The sequence below is a fragment of the Xenopus tropicalis genome, chromosome 4, assembly GCF_000004195.4.
Source record: "Xenopus tropicalis strain Nigerian chromosome 4, UCB_Xtro_10.0, whole genome shotgun sequence".
Taxonomy (NCBI): domain Eukaryota; kingdom Metazoa; phylum Chordata; class Amphibia; order Anura; family Pipidae; genus Xenopus; species Xenopus tropicalis.
In genome coordinates this window covers 92,328,348-92,343,587 of record NC_030680.2, presented here as the reverse complement: position 1 = coordinate 92,343,587, position 15,240 = coordinate 92,328,348, and the positions used below count along the sequence as shown (strand labels likewise).

Below are 15,240 nucleotides of genomic sequence, written 5' to 3'. Positions count from 1 at the left end.
TTAATTCTTTGGAGTTTTGTTTATCATTGGCTGAGCTTTCAAAATAGCAAGTTCCTTTTAATACATAACATGCCTTATGGCAACAGTAGTATTTCAGAAGTGACATAAAATTTATTTAATTAACAGAAAATATGCAATATAAATATGCATAAATTTGGGCACCCCAACAGAGATATTACACCAATTCTTAGTTGAACCTCCTTTTGCAAATGTAACAGCCTCCAGATGCCTCCTATAGTCTTTGATGAGTGTCTGGATTCTGGATGGTGGTATTTTTGACCATTCGTCCATACAAAATCTCTCCAATTCAGTTAAATTTGATGGCTGCCGAGCATGGACAGCCTGCTTCAAATCATCCCATAGATTTTTGATGATATTCAAGTCAGTGGACTTGAGGGTTATTCCAGAATATTGTACTTCTCCCTCTGCATAAATGCCTTTGTAGATTTCCAACTGTGTTTAGGGTCATTGTCTTGTTGGAATATCCAACCCCTGCGTAACTTAAACTTTAAGACTGCTGCTTAAACATTATCCTGAAGAATATGTTGATATTGGGTTGAATTCATCCCACCCTAGACTTTAACAAGGGCCCCAGTCCCTGAACTAGTCACACAGTCCCACAGTATGATGGAACCTCCACCAACTTTGAAAGTAGGTAGCAGGTGTTTTTCTTGGTTTTTCTTTCCACCACGCAAAGAGCTTTTTGTTATGACCAAATAATTTTTGTTTTATCAGTACAAAGCACTTGTTCCAAAATGACTGTGGCTTGACTAAATGAGCTTTTGCATACAACAATCGAAAGGGCTTCTTTCTCATCACCCTGCCATACAGATGTTCTCTGTGCAAATTGCTCTGAATTGTAGGCCGATGTACAGATACAGCATCTGCAGCAAGATGTCCTTGCAGGTCTTTGGCTTGTCTGTAACCACTCACAATCCCTCTCATATGCCACACCTGTATTTGTCTTGGCCTGCCAGACCTGGGTTTTACAGCAGCTGTGCCTGTGGCCTTCAATTTCCTGATTCCATTCCTTACAGTTAAAACAGAAGTCAAACAGAAGCACAACTTGCAATTGGTCACCTAAAATACCTTTTCTCATGATTGGACACACCTGCCTATGAAGTTCAAGGCTTAACGAGCTAATCCAACCAATTTGGTGTTGCCAGTAATCAGTATTGGCCAGTTACATGTATTCAAATCAGCAAAATTACAAGGGTACCCAAATTTTTGCACAGCCGGTTTGTCCTGGGAAAAGAAAGACATACCACGGTTTTTTGTTCCCAAAATTATTCATAAGACTGTGTGCATATATATATATATGCAGCAGCGTAAGCAGCACACCATAAGTCTGAGATGACGCCTGGGTGCTCGTGCGGTAATTGTAAATGTATTTCATACGAGTGACGGCACTCACAGGAACTTTATACACATGTCCAAAATTAAAGAAAAAACTTTAGGTTTATTGGATCTAATAAACCTAAAGTTTTTTCTTTAATTTTGGACATGTGTATAAAGTTCCTGTGAGTGCCGTCACTCGTATGAAATATATATCAGTAAATATTGCCCTGTTACATCTTTCCTATGAGCCACCATTTTGTGATGGTCTGTGTGCTCCCTTGGTTTGTTTGGACTGTGAATCGCATGATCCCAGGGGTCGGCCCTTAGTACTCAAAATGGCGATTTTCTATTTAGGATAACCCAATTGTATATAGTTATAAAAAAGTATATTTTTATGAAAATGGCTTATTTAGATGAAGCAGGGTTTAACACAAGAGCTGTTTTATGCAAAATATTTTTAGAGAGACCTACATTGTTTGGGGGAATAGTTTTCCTTTAAGCATTATTGTCACAAAGCTATGTCACATTTAACATTGTCTCTCAAACACACACAATCATTCCACCTTATATGATGCAATATACAATAGCCTCACCATAAAGACCAAGTTTACTAGGTTTTTTTCAGAATGTATGGAAAACATATATCCTGTGTATTTGCTTACACAATGGATCTCGTTACAATTCTGTCACCCTATACGTCCTAAGAAAACTATGGATACAATGAATGTATAATTTTGGATCAGTTCAAAATCCTTAATAAAAATTTTCGCCAAACACTGATCTGAAGCCAAGCCCAAATTTACATATTCAAATCTGAAAAATAGCAAAAAAACTTCCATCAATTGAGAACAAGAAAAAAATGCTGCTTTCACTTGTCCAGATGATTATGATCATGTGACTAAGTTTTCAGGATTTTTGTATGCAAATTTCTATTCAATAATCATTTAGGTAATTTTGTGGCAGCAATCTATCAAACTGTGACTAATGGAGCTGCGAAAGTGAAATGTTGGCTTTGAGAAGGAAACATGAAAAACTGACAGTTTCCGTTTTGTTTATTTTAAAAGCTCACTAAGATGTTTAATCACCCACACATAATTGCCCAAATCCACACTCAGATTAATATCAGCACCATATAATTGACTATGATTGCCAGAATTGGAATTTATGTCAAACTAAATCCAACCTGTACCAGTTTTGTCAGAAGAACAGTTTCTCAAACATAAGGCTAAGAAAAGCTTAAGCATTAAGAGGATTTTCATATTAAAATGCTTCAAAAATATGTCATAAAGGATTAATAATATTTTAGAGATGTCAGTCATGCTGTTTAACAAATAAATGCTCATTAAATTGGTAGACAGGAATGAGACTGGAGGCTAGAAGTAGAAAGAATGAATCTATTTCCACTTCTATAGGATTAAGGAAAAGCATTAATACTTACAGTTACAAGTGTTGTGCATTTAAGGCTTTAATGCAATTTGTTTGCTTACTCTATGTGGCCTAGGTTATGGACCTAAATGACGCACAGTTTAAATTTAAGAGCAATACATTTCTCTACCCTCTTTTACACATGTGAACAAATTCAGGGTACAGCATAGCATTTATATAATATCAGACTGCACCAATATACATAACTCTGAAAGTCACAAAAAGTTTTGTTTGTACACCCATAGTTCAGTATAGACTTGGACCAAGCCACTTTGATAAACCAAAGTTTTTCAACAAACAGCTTGAAAGTAGATTTCAGGTTTGAACTAATGTTTTAACACTATTAGTGCAGTGCTTATGTGTAAATGATATAGATAGGGTTAAGCAGCTATAAAATTCTATATAACTCATTTTATATTGTTGCAGATGTGATTTCTTAAAGGGGACCTGTCACCTAGACATAAAAAAAGAATAAGAAAAGTCCCCAGTCTTTTAGTGTGCTCTAACTGTCAATTCAAAAAGATGAAAGAATACAATTTAAAAATTTAATACAGTTACTTTGTTCAACTAATATTGTAAAGGTGGAATCAGAATTAATTCTTAGGGTTACAGGTCCCCTTTAAGAACCCTTAAGTTTCCCATGAAATGTTGAAGCACACTGCCGAAACCCTACATTTACTGGCAGTCATAAGAGCTTGGGTGCAAAGAATGCCAGATTTGGAATTTATGTCAAACTAAATCCAACCTGTACCAGTATCTGAATAAAAAGATTTAAAACACAACACCTATGGAGAGCCAAACTCTAATATTTCTGGGTGTAGGAGAGTCACTATTGTTTATATAATGAGCCAGGTTAGGCTACTGGAAGGAGAAAATGAGGCAACAGAGGACAATGTGTAGCTGAGTGTAAAAGTCTGTTGTAAAAACTCATTTTTACTCCATGCTTCACTGAAGAATTTCTTTAAATGATGTAAGTTTCTGGGTTAATGGTTTCTGCCTGCAAATTTCAGGAATGATGATATGCTTAATAAGGAGAAAACACATCTTAGAAATTTTCATTTTGAGGTTGTTTGGTGTAAAACATTTTACACGCATTTAATATGGCTTTTGGTGTGTGTTTGGTTGGTGGTATAATGGGATACCGCAAATGAGCATCATTTTAAAAATGTTTACAAAAGTATTAAATTCTTGCCACCATATGTAATAAAAGGCATCAAGATCAGGAGCAGTAACCCACAGCAACCAATAAGATGTTTGCTTTTAAACAGGTGACCAGTGAACTTTACCTGCTTATTGGTTGCCAAGTCTGACTGATTGCATTACCATTTTGCATTTAATATACTTAGCACTTAATGCTTGTTTACAAAGCGGATTCCACTACAGGTTGCGCAATAATATAAATATATATGACTAGGTGGCACAATATATTGTTATGCCAGGCTAATCTTATCATAATGCACCACATATCAGTGCTAAATAAAGCTGTCTGCTACATATGGCTGAACATTCAATCAGTGTAGTGACTGTCATTGTGAGGAATATGAGCAATTAATCATGTAGTGTCAAAATGGCAAAATGGTCTGGATTTTTACCTGTATGTCCATGGAGAGGAGAGTGAGGCCGAGGTAAAGTTGGAGATGTGCTGGAAGCTACAATCAGGCTCTTTCGATTACTAGAACGACAGCTGTGGAATAAAGAAAAAACACAATTAGAGCCCAAACATCTTATACTAGAAGGACAGCTTGGAAGAATTAACCCGTGCATCTCAACATGAAGCTGAAAATACTGTAAACTGAAATGAAGATAAAGTATAAAAAAAACATGTTTGCGCACCATTATTTCCATTATATATAAATCTGGAATTCTTTTCAAGAAACATTATTAATTCTAGCTTACATAACTACTATACAAATAGCCTCTGACAATATAATATTTAGCAATGCTGCTGCAAGGGCGTCTTGAATTTGAGAGCGTTAGAATATGGAGAAACTAATTTTGTTCTTTGTTGACTACGGAAATGAGGCTAATTATCCTAATCCTCTATTTATACAGCACAGATATGTTATGCAGCTCTTAATAGATTGTAATTCAGTTTCTGTCCTACCATCTCTTATTTTTGGTAGAAAAAAATAAGAGATGGTAGGTGCTGCACAGAATAAAGGAAATTGTTAATCTGGGATTCACCGTGGCCAATTTTTTTTTTTTTTTTAAAGCTTTAAACAAACTATTTCCCACAAAATCTGACAGGACGTAAAAAATATACACTTCTCATTAGTGAAAGCGACTAAAAACCCCAGTGCAGTGATATTAAAAACCATTACAATCTGATTTAGAAGTTATACCTGAAAGGTTTAGCTCCAGGGCTGCTTTGCCACCTCTGTCAGTCAGACAGCCCCCATGAAGTGCATAGTCTTATATGGCTCTTATACATCCAGCAGAAAACAGAGGCCCTATTAGTATTTTAATTGGGGTTTAAGGTTAACATTTATTGGTGTCTTTCATGCAAATTGGGGTATACTGGGTATACTTACATTTATTTAGCAAATAAATATATAGGAAAACACTAAACTATAAATGATCTTAAACTTTATTAGTGGTATTTAACCATCAACCTTCAGAATGCAAAAAATTCTATCTCAAGTTGTGCTAAATAAGGATGTTAAAAGGCGTGCCTATGCGGCTGCTCATTTAGGCAGTGACTGACTGTTCAGTTGTCTTTTGCCAATCAATACAATGTCAACAGCCCTCCTTTGCTTCGAGCAAATCATTGATCCAAACTAAACACGTGTGCTAATACATAGAATCCAAAAAGGCATATGCCTGTTATGTTTGTAAAAAAAAAAAGCCATTTCATGTAATGACATATGCATAATGGTCAGAAATTAGATACACCCTAGGGATGAGCAATGAATACCATCTTCATACAGGCACTATCACCATATTGTAGTTGGGGTACTTTCCACCAGTATGACATTGCTTAAACTCTAATGGATAAATATATCCATGACAACAGCAGCAGAATGACTGAATCTTCCCCAAGGGACAGGTACAATTTCTTCCCTCAGTGCAATCCCTCAGTGCTAAAACCAGTATCATGAAAATTCGATGCAAGTCCATTTGTATAATTTACCATCAATTCCCAGAAGCAAGGATATATCCTTTACTCATTGATAACAATTCGATACAGCATGCAGTATACCAGCTATTCTGGAAGGTAATACATACATACAATACACCATACTTCCAATATATTATATGGTATTAAAACTACAGGAAGGAATAATAAAGTGCAAACAAATGTTTTGAGAATGGAACGAAATAAGGAAAAGACATACTTAAGCAAGTCCTCAACTAATTGCATGCAAATACCATGGGTACAGCAACAAATAAACTGCCTGTTGTGGACACTACACCATTTTTTTCAGGGGAGAAACACGCAACAATAGGCGAAATCTAAAGTAGGTCACCCTAATAGGCTGCACAACAATGTCAGTGCACCATCACTTGTCAAGGCAAAGCTACCAATGGATACAGGTAACTTTGCATTACTCTAACAAGAACTGCCACTGTAAAGAAGGCACTGGCACAATCTGAATGCAGGGAGAAATATATGTTATTGTGGGAGCTGTACAGAGTAATTTAAAAAAAAAAAAAAAAGTTTACTCATACTTTAAAAAGGAGTTTAAAACATGTTGCATGACAGTGTAAGGCTCTGGGGCATATTTCCATATGGGCAGTAACCTATATCAACCAATCAGTGACTGGATTTTTTTTCAGCCAGCTGCAGGTTATACAATGAAGAAAATTTCACTTATCGCCATATGTTTTACTGTACATTGCAAATCCGCTTAGTATTTATAAATTAGGCCCTGTTAGCCAAAAGGGGGCCAAACACGTGCAGAATTTAGTCTTCTTCCGATGAGCATTCAGATATCGATCGTATGTTTAAATGCAACAATCTAAAACTAACATTCAGAGTGAATTTGTAGGATACAGCCCTAAAAATAACAAATCAGAGGATGTTTTGAACATGAAATAGTTGGCAGACATTGATCGTATGAAAGTGACTTCCATTGTAGATTGAATAAAACCACCAATTGCTATGGTACGAAAATTATCAGGACGATAATTCTGAGCCCACACATGGGCCGAAAATCACACAAAGATTTTATTGGTGCATGCAGGATGAAAAATGGCTTGTACAAGTCAGACATAAGAGCTCCTCAAAGTCTGCAGATGCAGTGAGAAAAGTGAAGTTTCTAGTGCAATCTGTTTTTTACCCCAGAATGCAATTGTAATTGTGGCCACAACCGGGTGTTGCGCCTGACATAGAGTGGAAGCCTGTCTGGCATCATTTCCGGTGTTTGTTGTGAGTGGCATCTGCAGTCAACTCTGTAGGCGCAAGTGCCCTGCAGAAGGCAAGAAGGACTGAGCAGTGGCAAGCGCAAATAAATAGGAGTGTGAAAAGCAAGTTCTGATGCAAGTACCGTTAATGACAGCAGCATTCTCAAACTTTGACAAAATCCAAACAGAGAGACATATAATACACAAGAGTCATGAATATCCTGTAAATCAGGGATCCCCAACCTTTTTTACCTGTCAGCCATATTCAAATATAAAAAGACTTGGGGAGCAACACAAGCATGAAACATGTTCCTGGGGTGCCAAAAAGGACTGTTATTGGCTATTTGGTAGCCCCTATGAGGACTAGCAGCCTACAGAAGGGAGCAACATCCAAGGGGTAGGAGAGCAACACGATGCTCATGAGCCACTGGTTGGAGATCACTGCTGTAAATTATTGCCTTATAAACAAAGTATAGTGATGCAATTTGTTACATCTTAATGAAACCTGTGTATAATAATAACAGTTACAAAGTACCCCCTGTATAATAATAAATAAAATACCCCATTATATAACTTATAATATACTTATATTTCATAATAGGGGGGTAGTTTACTCACTATAGACAAAGAGAATGTGTTGACAACACAAACTTAGCTGGAAATCCCCATATGAGTGTACCAAATTCGCTATGCTTACAGTATATCAAATGTCCATCTATACAATGCCCAGACAAACTAGAGAAAGACAACTCCACTACACATCTCCTACCATTTTTTATTCAAATGTATGTGCCATATTTAAATGGTTGTAGAAATTTGATTCATTTTGTAATTTTTTTTTTTTTATCAAAACCAGGCTGACTTGTGAATAAACAAACATTTAAGATATTTCAGCTTACAATATGACTGGAATATACATGTTCATAAACACCCCAGCTGCATGGCACGTTAAAACAGATATGAAAGTTGTAGCTTTAATTACAGTAATTTAGAGATGGATGTGAATTTCAAAGGCGTAACAAAAAAAACAAAAACAAAAAAAACAGGCAAGAGCAATAATTAGTTCCTCAAAAAGATAAGCACTAACAAGCATCTGCTTACAGGGATTTTTCACTGAAAGAGCACAGTTTTCTTGTGCATTCGTTTCAGAACATTAAGGTAACTGAATAACATGACAGCAACAATAAAACGGAGCACAAATAACATTTATCTTGCGTGTGTACTTTATACACAGGATCCATGATAATGCTACAAATTATATCCTTATAAAAGTTGCTTAGTGATGTCATCAATTATACTCAGTACTTGGGGCACATTTATCGTACGATTGTTTCCGATTACAAAAAATGTGTATTTTTTCAGTTTTCGTACTGTGCATATTTTTTGCAACTTTTTCGTATTTTGCAACAATTTGTGCGACAAAATCGTATGTGTCGTGCCTAGTACGAAAGTTTTGGATTCATTAAAGCTTCATTATAGTGACTTTCCTTGGGTCAGGTTAGAGCGGCAGAGTGCCATTGAGTCCTATGCGAGGCTTCAAAAAACATGCACAGAAGGATCAAAGTCAGAAAGGTTTTCCCGCCATTTCCGATCGTTCGCATACAAAAATTTCGGGACTTTAGGATCGCCAATACGATATAATCATGACTATTACAATTTTTTCGTAAGCATTTTTCATTCGTCAGAAATTATTGTATCTAATCCAAATTTTACCCATTTCGGGATTCAAACTCCTACTTTGATGAATCTGCCCCTTAGGGGCTGATTTACTAACCCACGAATCCGACCCGAATTGGAAAAGTTCCGACTTGAAAACGAATATTTTGCGACTTTTTCGTATGTTTTGCGATTTTTTCGGATTCTGTACGAATTTTTCGGATCCAATACGATTTTTGCGTAAAAACGCGAGTTTTTCGTATCCATTACGAAAGTTGCGTAAAAAGTTGCGCATTTTGCGTAGCATTAAAACTTACGCGAAAAGTTGCGCATTTTTCGTAGCGTTAAAACTTAACGCTACGAAAAATGCGCAACTTTTCACGTAAGTTTTAACGCTACGCAAAATGCGCAACTTTTTACGCAACTTTCGCAATGGATAGGAAAACTCGCGTTTTTACGCAAAAATCGTATTGGATCCGAAAAATTCGTAAAGAATCCGAAAAAATCGCAAAACATACGAAAAAATCGCAAAGTACCGATCATTACGAAAAAAACGCAATCGGACTCCATTCGACCCGTTCGTGGGTAAGTAAATCAGCCCCTTAGTGTCACGAGTCACTTGGTTAGTTGGGACTTGGTTATTATACAAAATAATTTACCTATCTTACATATTAACAAATTTATATTTTACATTAGGGCTTACCTATTATATAAACACACACATTTATCTTGCACTGGAGTGTGTACTATAAACATATGTGTGTGCAAGTACCAGCCCAATTTATATAGCTGTGTACATTTATACAAACTTATAGAGAAAGAAAGAAAAACAATTAGACCAGCAACCAAGGGATAAAATGAAACATGTATTAAATAAACAAGTATGTACATGCATGTTTACTTAACACAAATTTAGTTTGCTGGTCTTTTTTTTCTTTATAAGTCAAATTCCTTACGAGGTCAATTTTTCTTCTTGTTCATTATATATATATATATATATATATATATATATATATATATATATATATATATATATATACTTCATGACCTATTTATTTGACATTACTTATCCTAAGTACTTTTATGAACATGAGCAGGTGCTTGTATCTAGTGTCAGACCAAACAGCATTGTCAGTTGGCCATTTATTAGGCTAGCACTATTTGACATTAGATGCTTTGGTATTTATAGGTAGATGTGAACTGTCCTACACCCATTGTACCAGTTACATATATAGTCATTACTTACAGATAACTTGCATTTTCCTTGAGCAACATGAACACACACACATTTAGTTCCTGTTATCATAAGGAGCTGAAACTGTTCAGGTCAGTGAGTTCTTGTCATCAGCCTTACAAATACATCCTTAGCTACCCAAAAACAATGTTTTGTTTAAATAATAATCTTCTGTATGTCCATTTTGATATTACTGAGACAACTAACATCTTACATGCATACTATGGCATTTGCATGTTTTCAAAGGATCTCCTATTCTAGCATTTTATCTTTTTTCAAGTGACTTAATTGAAATATGATTTTTGCTGTAGAGCAGGGGAAAAATGTGGTTGTCAAGCTTTGCTTCCAAACATGTTATAAACACATATTGGTACATACACAGCTCCACAAAAATGTACCAAAAAAGTCTGTGGCTATCACAGGCATTGTACAATCCCAACATGGTTTACAACAATGATATCATAGCACAAAGAAGAAATGTGTGGGTTAACAGTCAAGCCCCAGCCAACTGGGAACTGAATTCAGGTGATCTGACCATGGTATGCACTGACCACGCCCATTTCTTTGCCACCAATGGATATTTATACGGTGACACTGCGAAAAATACAGACAGGATGGTTGACAGAGAAAGTTTAAATATTAATTGCGGCAGTAATCAGGTACATGAAATAAGTTACATATTTCATGTACCGTATAAGCAGAGTTTTTCAGCACCAAAAATGTGCTGAAAAACTAATCCTCGGCTTATAATCGAGTATATTGATTCAAAGATGGAACGAGCTTGTTGTGAGCGGCTTATACTCGAGTATATACGGTAAGTTAAGGCAATCAAACCCATCATTTTTCTTTTAATTTCAGTATTTTATCCATTTGCATGAAAGATTATGCTCTGACCCCTTAATTTTCTAATAATTTTAGGGAAGATACAGCTTCATAAGGTAAGAAATCCTGTGCTAAAGAGACAAATTATTTTCACATAAAAATGATTAAACAATTCACTTTAGGTTTACTGTCACCGCTCTTCTGTATACTTTGATGCATTATTTAAGTAAGGACAAAATCACATATGGTGCTTGTCTCTGCATTTGCTCTTTGGACAACCACAGAGACTATATGCCAAGAACTGCTGCAGATCACTTTTCCTTATAGCCCGTTAGGGTTGCTCGGTTCCGGACACATGGGCAGAATTCTCACATGAAAATACAGGCTTCCATGGTAATCATACAACTTGTATCTGAAAAGCATATATTCTAGTGCGAGATCTAAATTAGATCTGTCAGCTCTGCTCAAAGAAATTCAAATATTGCCTGCCATACCTACTTTGTGAGACGAAACAAATACATCTAGGACAGGCTGGAGGGCCATTAAATCTCATGGTCTAAACTAGTTCAGCAATTTTTTGAAATCTGTATGAGACTCATGGCTGCAGGTGGTAGAAAATGGTGGGTTAACTCACACTTAGATTTTTAGATATATACCAGCAACTGCAAAAGAACAATATAATGAAAGTTTCCACTAGTCTTCCATGTGTAGCCACTAGTCTTTCTACTAGTCTTCCATATGTTTTTTTTTAGAAACTAAATATAGCATAATATTTCATCAGTGCCAATAATTAGCATGTCCTGGAAAGCAAACATTAGTGCAACCAAACATATTCTTAAATCTATCCAGTCTATCTTCCAAAAGACCCTGTTAAGGTGAACAGAAACCTCATTAAAGCTACCTCACTGAACTGTTCACAGCTATACCAACTACTTTGCCTAAATCACAAGACCACCTTAATTATTAATAACAGAAATTCAATGCCAGAACAGAAATTCAAAGCCAGTTCATGCTGAATTATAATAACCAAGAGGAAGATTTTCAAGCTGCTTCTCTTCTTTACCGTATATCTAACACAAGGTCAAGCTTGTTATTAAAGAACTTAGTCTGAGAATATTAACCTTTATATTTAGATAATCACTGCTGCATTTCCATATAGATTTCTGAGTAGTGAAGCAGGATTTTGTAGGTATATCCCAAGAGCCATTTCAATTCTTCAAACATTTGAGTCCCATTTGCTACTTTTTGGGGGCAATCTTAGCCATCACAAACAAAATTCCCAAAAAAAACAAAAACATTTTTACATTATATATATATATATATATATATATATATATATATATATATATATATATATATATATATATATAAGCTTACATTATATATATATATATATATATATATATAAGCTTACATAATTTAAAACAATCACAACTGTGTTTGATTTTAGACTTTTTCAGGAATCTCTTATAGACAGTATAACAGGCAAGACAATCAGGTCCAATGCATACAGCATCATAATCAGGGTATTGTTTCCCCATCAGACGGGACCAGAATAGAGATTTTAACCCACTAATTCGCAGAAACCATTTGTTTGTGGTAAACAGAACAGTTAATTTGTATTGCCTATTTCAAGCATTTGGGTAAAAGATCCCATAACTATACAGGTATGGGACCTGTTATCCAGAGAACGCTTGGGACCTGGAGTTTTCCAGATAAGGGATCTGCATCTCCATAACTTAAGTCTGCTTAAAATAATTTAAATATTGAATAAATCCAATAGGCTTGTTTTGCCCCAATAAGGATTAATTATATCTTAGTTGGGATCAAGTACAAGGTACTGTTATTATTACAGAGAAAAAGGAAATCATTTTTAAAAACTTGAATTATTTGCTTATAATGAAGTCTATGGGAGATGGGTTTTCCATAATTCGAAATTTTCTGGATATGGGGTTTCAGGATAAGGGATCCCATACCTGTACCAGCATACCAATATAAGACTGAACAACATAAATCAATAAAATAGAGCATGCTGTTTACAGGAAAATATCAGAAAACAAAGTTAGATTTGTTCATAAACTACACAAACACAGTGGCTCGGAGCATTTTTTCTTACAACTGAAGTATTTATAAGAAATAACATTAAAGCTATGTTTAATCCTTTGAATCTCTAATACCAGTGACTAAAAAAAAAATCCACGGGTATGAATTAGATCTTATGCACATTTACTTCTGGGACATGATGGATTCCCTTTAAGCCGACAGCTCTGCTGTTCAATTACAGCAGACATTAGCTGAAATAAGATAATGATGAGGGCCCACAGGATTATGGTTAGCAGACAGGGCTATATACAGTATTTTCTAGCATACATGTAAGGAAATTCTTTTACTAAAAGGGGGAAAACAATAGTACATTTAAATTGTTTTGCTGATAAGGCTTTTGAACACAATTTAGAAAAGGTGATTCCACCCAAGGATATAAATATTTGGGTACCCATGGGGCCTAAGAAACATTTTGTTGTGTATGGTGACTTTTTTTTTAATCTATTCTTCAAGTGCATGATGGATGGAAAGCCTGACCAATGTGAGATAAGAAGAGCCTACAAGTGCAGTTCCTGAAAGAGATAAGTTCTCAGCCAGTCAATCCTTTCAGTAACCATTTATGCAGACAGGCAGGAGGTCTGGGCAGACACAGACAAGCTAGACTGCATGCTAAACAAAATTAGCAATTATTTAAGACTATCATAAATATATAAGACACAGAGTAAACCCGATAAATCCAATGAGCAATAGGCTATAAATAGGAGGGAACTCTGACACAGCAGGCAAGCAGGTAAATTATAGCAACCCAAAAAGGTTAGCTTTTTTAACTTTAAAAAACCTTCCATGCTTCCATTGCTCTTTCGTAATGAAAATATTTATATAATTTAACAAATTCAACAAGGACGATCATATCCCTGTTTTTTTTCTTCAAGTATGTAAGATATTTAGAGTTACTAAAACCAACTTATATGGTGTAGCTCTACCAATACCCACATATTTTGTTCTGAAAATAATTAACTTTATAACTTTTCCAACCCCTTATTTTTTTTTTTTTTAAAAGATTCTTTTAGCTTTACTGCCCATTTAGAAATTAAAAAAGGTTCATGTTTATGCTATATATAAAAGATTAATAGTTAAGCATTGCTGGGTTACCAGGTTCTTTTCATCTGGCACTCACGTGGAGAAGGTTTTGTTGTTGCTGCTGCTAATAATTTAACAGGTATTCCATCTTTATTGGCTAGTGGCAGCTTAAACCATAGTCACATATGTGCAGTATGTACCCATAGCATTTATGCAGTTTATTAGAGATATATATATCTATATATATGTTATGTTACAAAGCATTCAATGTTATAGAGCAGATAGGGAAACAGCATTCTGTTGCGTTTTAAAAAGAAGAAAATCTAAGTTTGAATTTAAACTGTACAGGCAATTTTCTGCTAGTGTCTGAAAAAAAGAAAAATATATACACTGATAAAAAAGTGTTCTGTTTACCAGTTTTATAATAATCTGTACATGTTTTTTTCTCAGCTTGCTATTTCTTAATAACATGAAATAGTATGTACACATAAACAGATAATTAGAACAAAACCACAGATTACAGATTTAGCCAGCTACAATGTTAGACAAATGTGTAAAATGTATTTCAAGTTTTAAAAAAGCTTAAAACATAAAAGACAGATACTTTTCTAAGCAGTAATTTTGCACTGTTACAGAATATCTTGTGAATATCATATGTATTTACCTTTTGGATCTTCGCAGCATATTTGTTTCAGGGAGAGAGAAATTTGACAAAACTGTCCAAAAGGAGTCAGACATTGTAAAGCAAAGCTTTCATGGCTGGCACACCACCACCAAGATGCCACAAGCTCCGGAAAACAAGGAAGAGTAAACAGAAAGAGATGCAGACAGTATGTATTCACTAGGGACCTTAACATGCTTTTCCATTAATACGCAAGAAGCCGAAAGGAGTGCTCTGGCTGCTCCCACTGCTTTTGCTTTGTATCAATTTCAGCTACCACTCCCCTCTGTTCATCCCTCCTCCATACTCCAGAGGAGTGATAAATAATTAGAAACCCATTCATGCTATAGTCTCATTTCATTAAATCTACAGGCTTTGGTATTTTTATTTCACTTACATGATAAATGTTTAAGTGAAGGTGTGGCACTACTAAAGACTGGCTTATGGTCAGTTTGAAAGAGATAAGCACTATTAACATTGTTTAGTCTCTAACATTATTTTAAAACATAATGTAAACATTTTTTTCATCATTACCATGATGAGAATATTCTCCTTGTAGGAGTATACAAAATATCTAAAGGATATTTGGTGCCAAAGGCATAGCAAAGGTATAGTAAGATCATTTAAATTAAAACAC

At 35.2% G+C, this 15,240-nt stretch overlaps 1 protein-coding gene across 8 annotated transcripts in view; it reads right to left on the bottom strand.

Annotated features, from left to right (window-relative positions):
- mast2 (microtubule associated serine/threonine kinase 2) overlaps positions 1–15,240 on the bottom strand; it is a 153,030-nt gene that overhangs the window by 53,569 nt on the left and 84,221 nt on the right. For 6 of the 8 annotated variants that reach the window (XM_031900176.1, XM_031900177.1, NM_001128649.1 and 3 more), the window contains one exon: positions 4,356–4,447. In XM_031900176.1, the coding sequence (XP_031756036.1) occupies positions 4,356–4,447 (92 nt within the window). Of the gene's footprint in view, positions 1–4,355; positions 4,448–14,606; positions 14,814–15,240 lie in introns of those variants that run through there. The other 2 variants (XM_031900182.1, XM_031900180.1) reach the window with 2 other exon arrangements.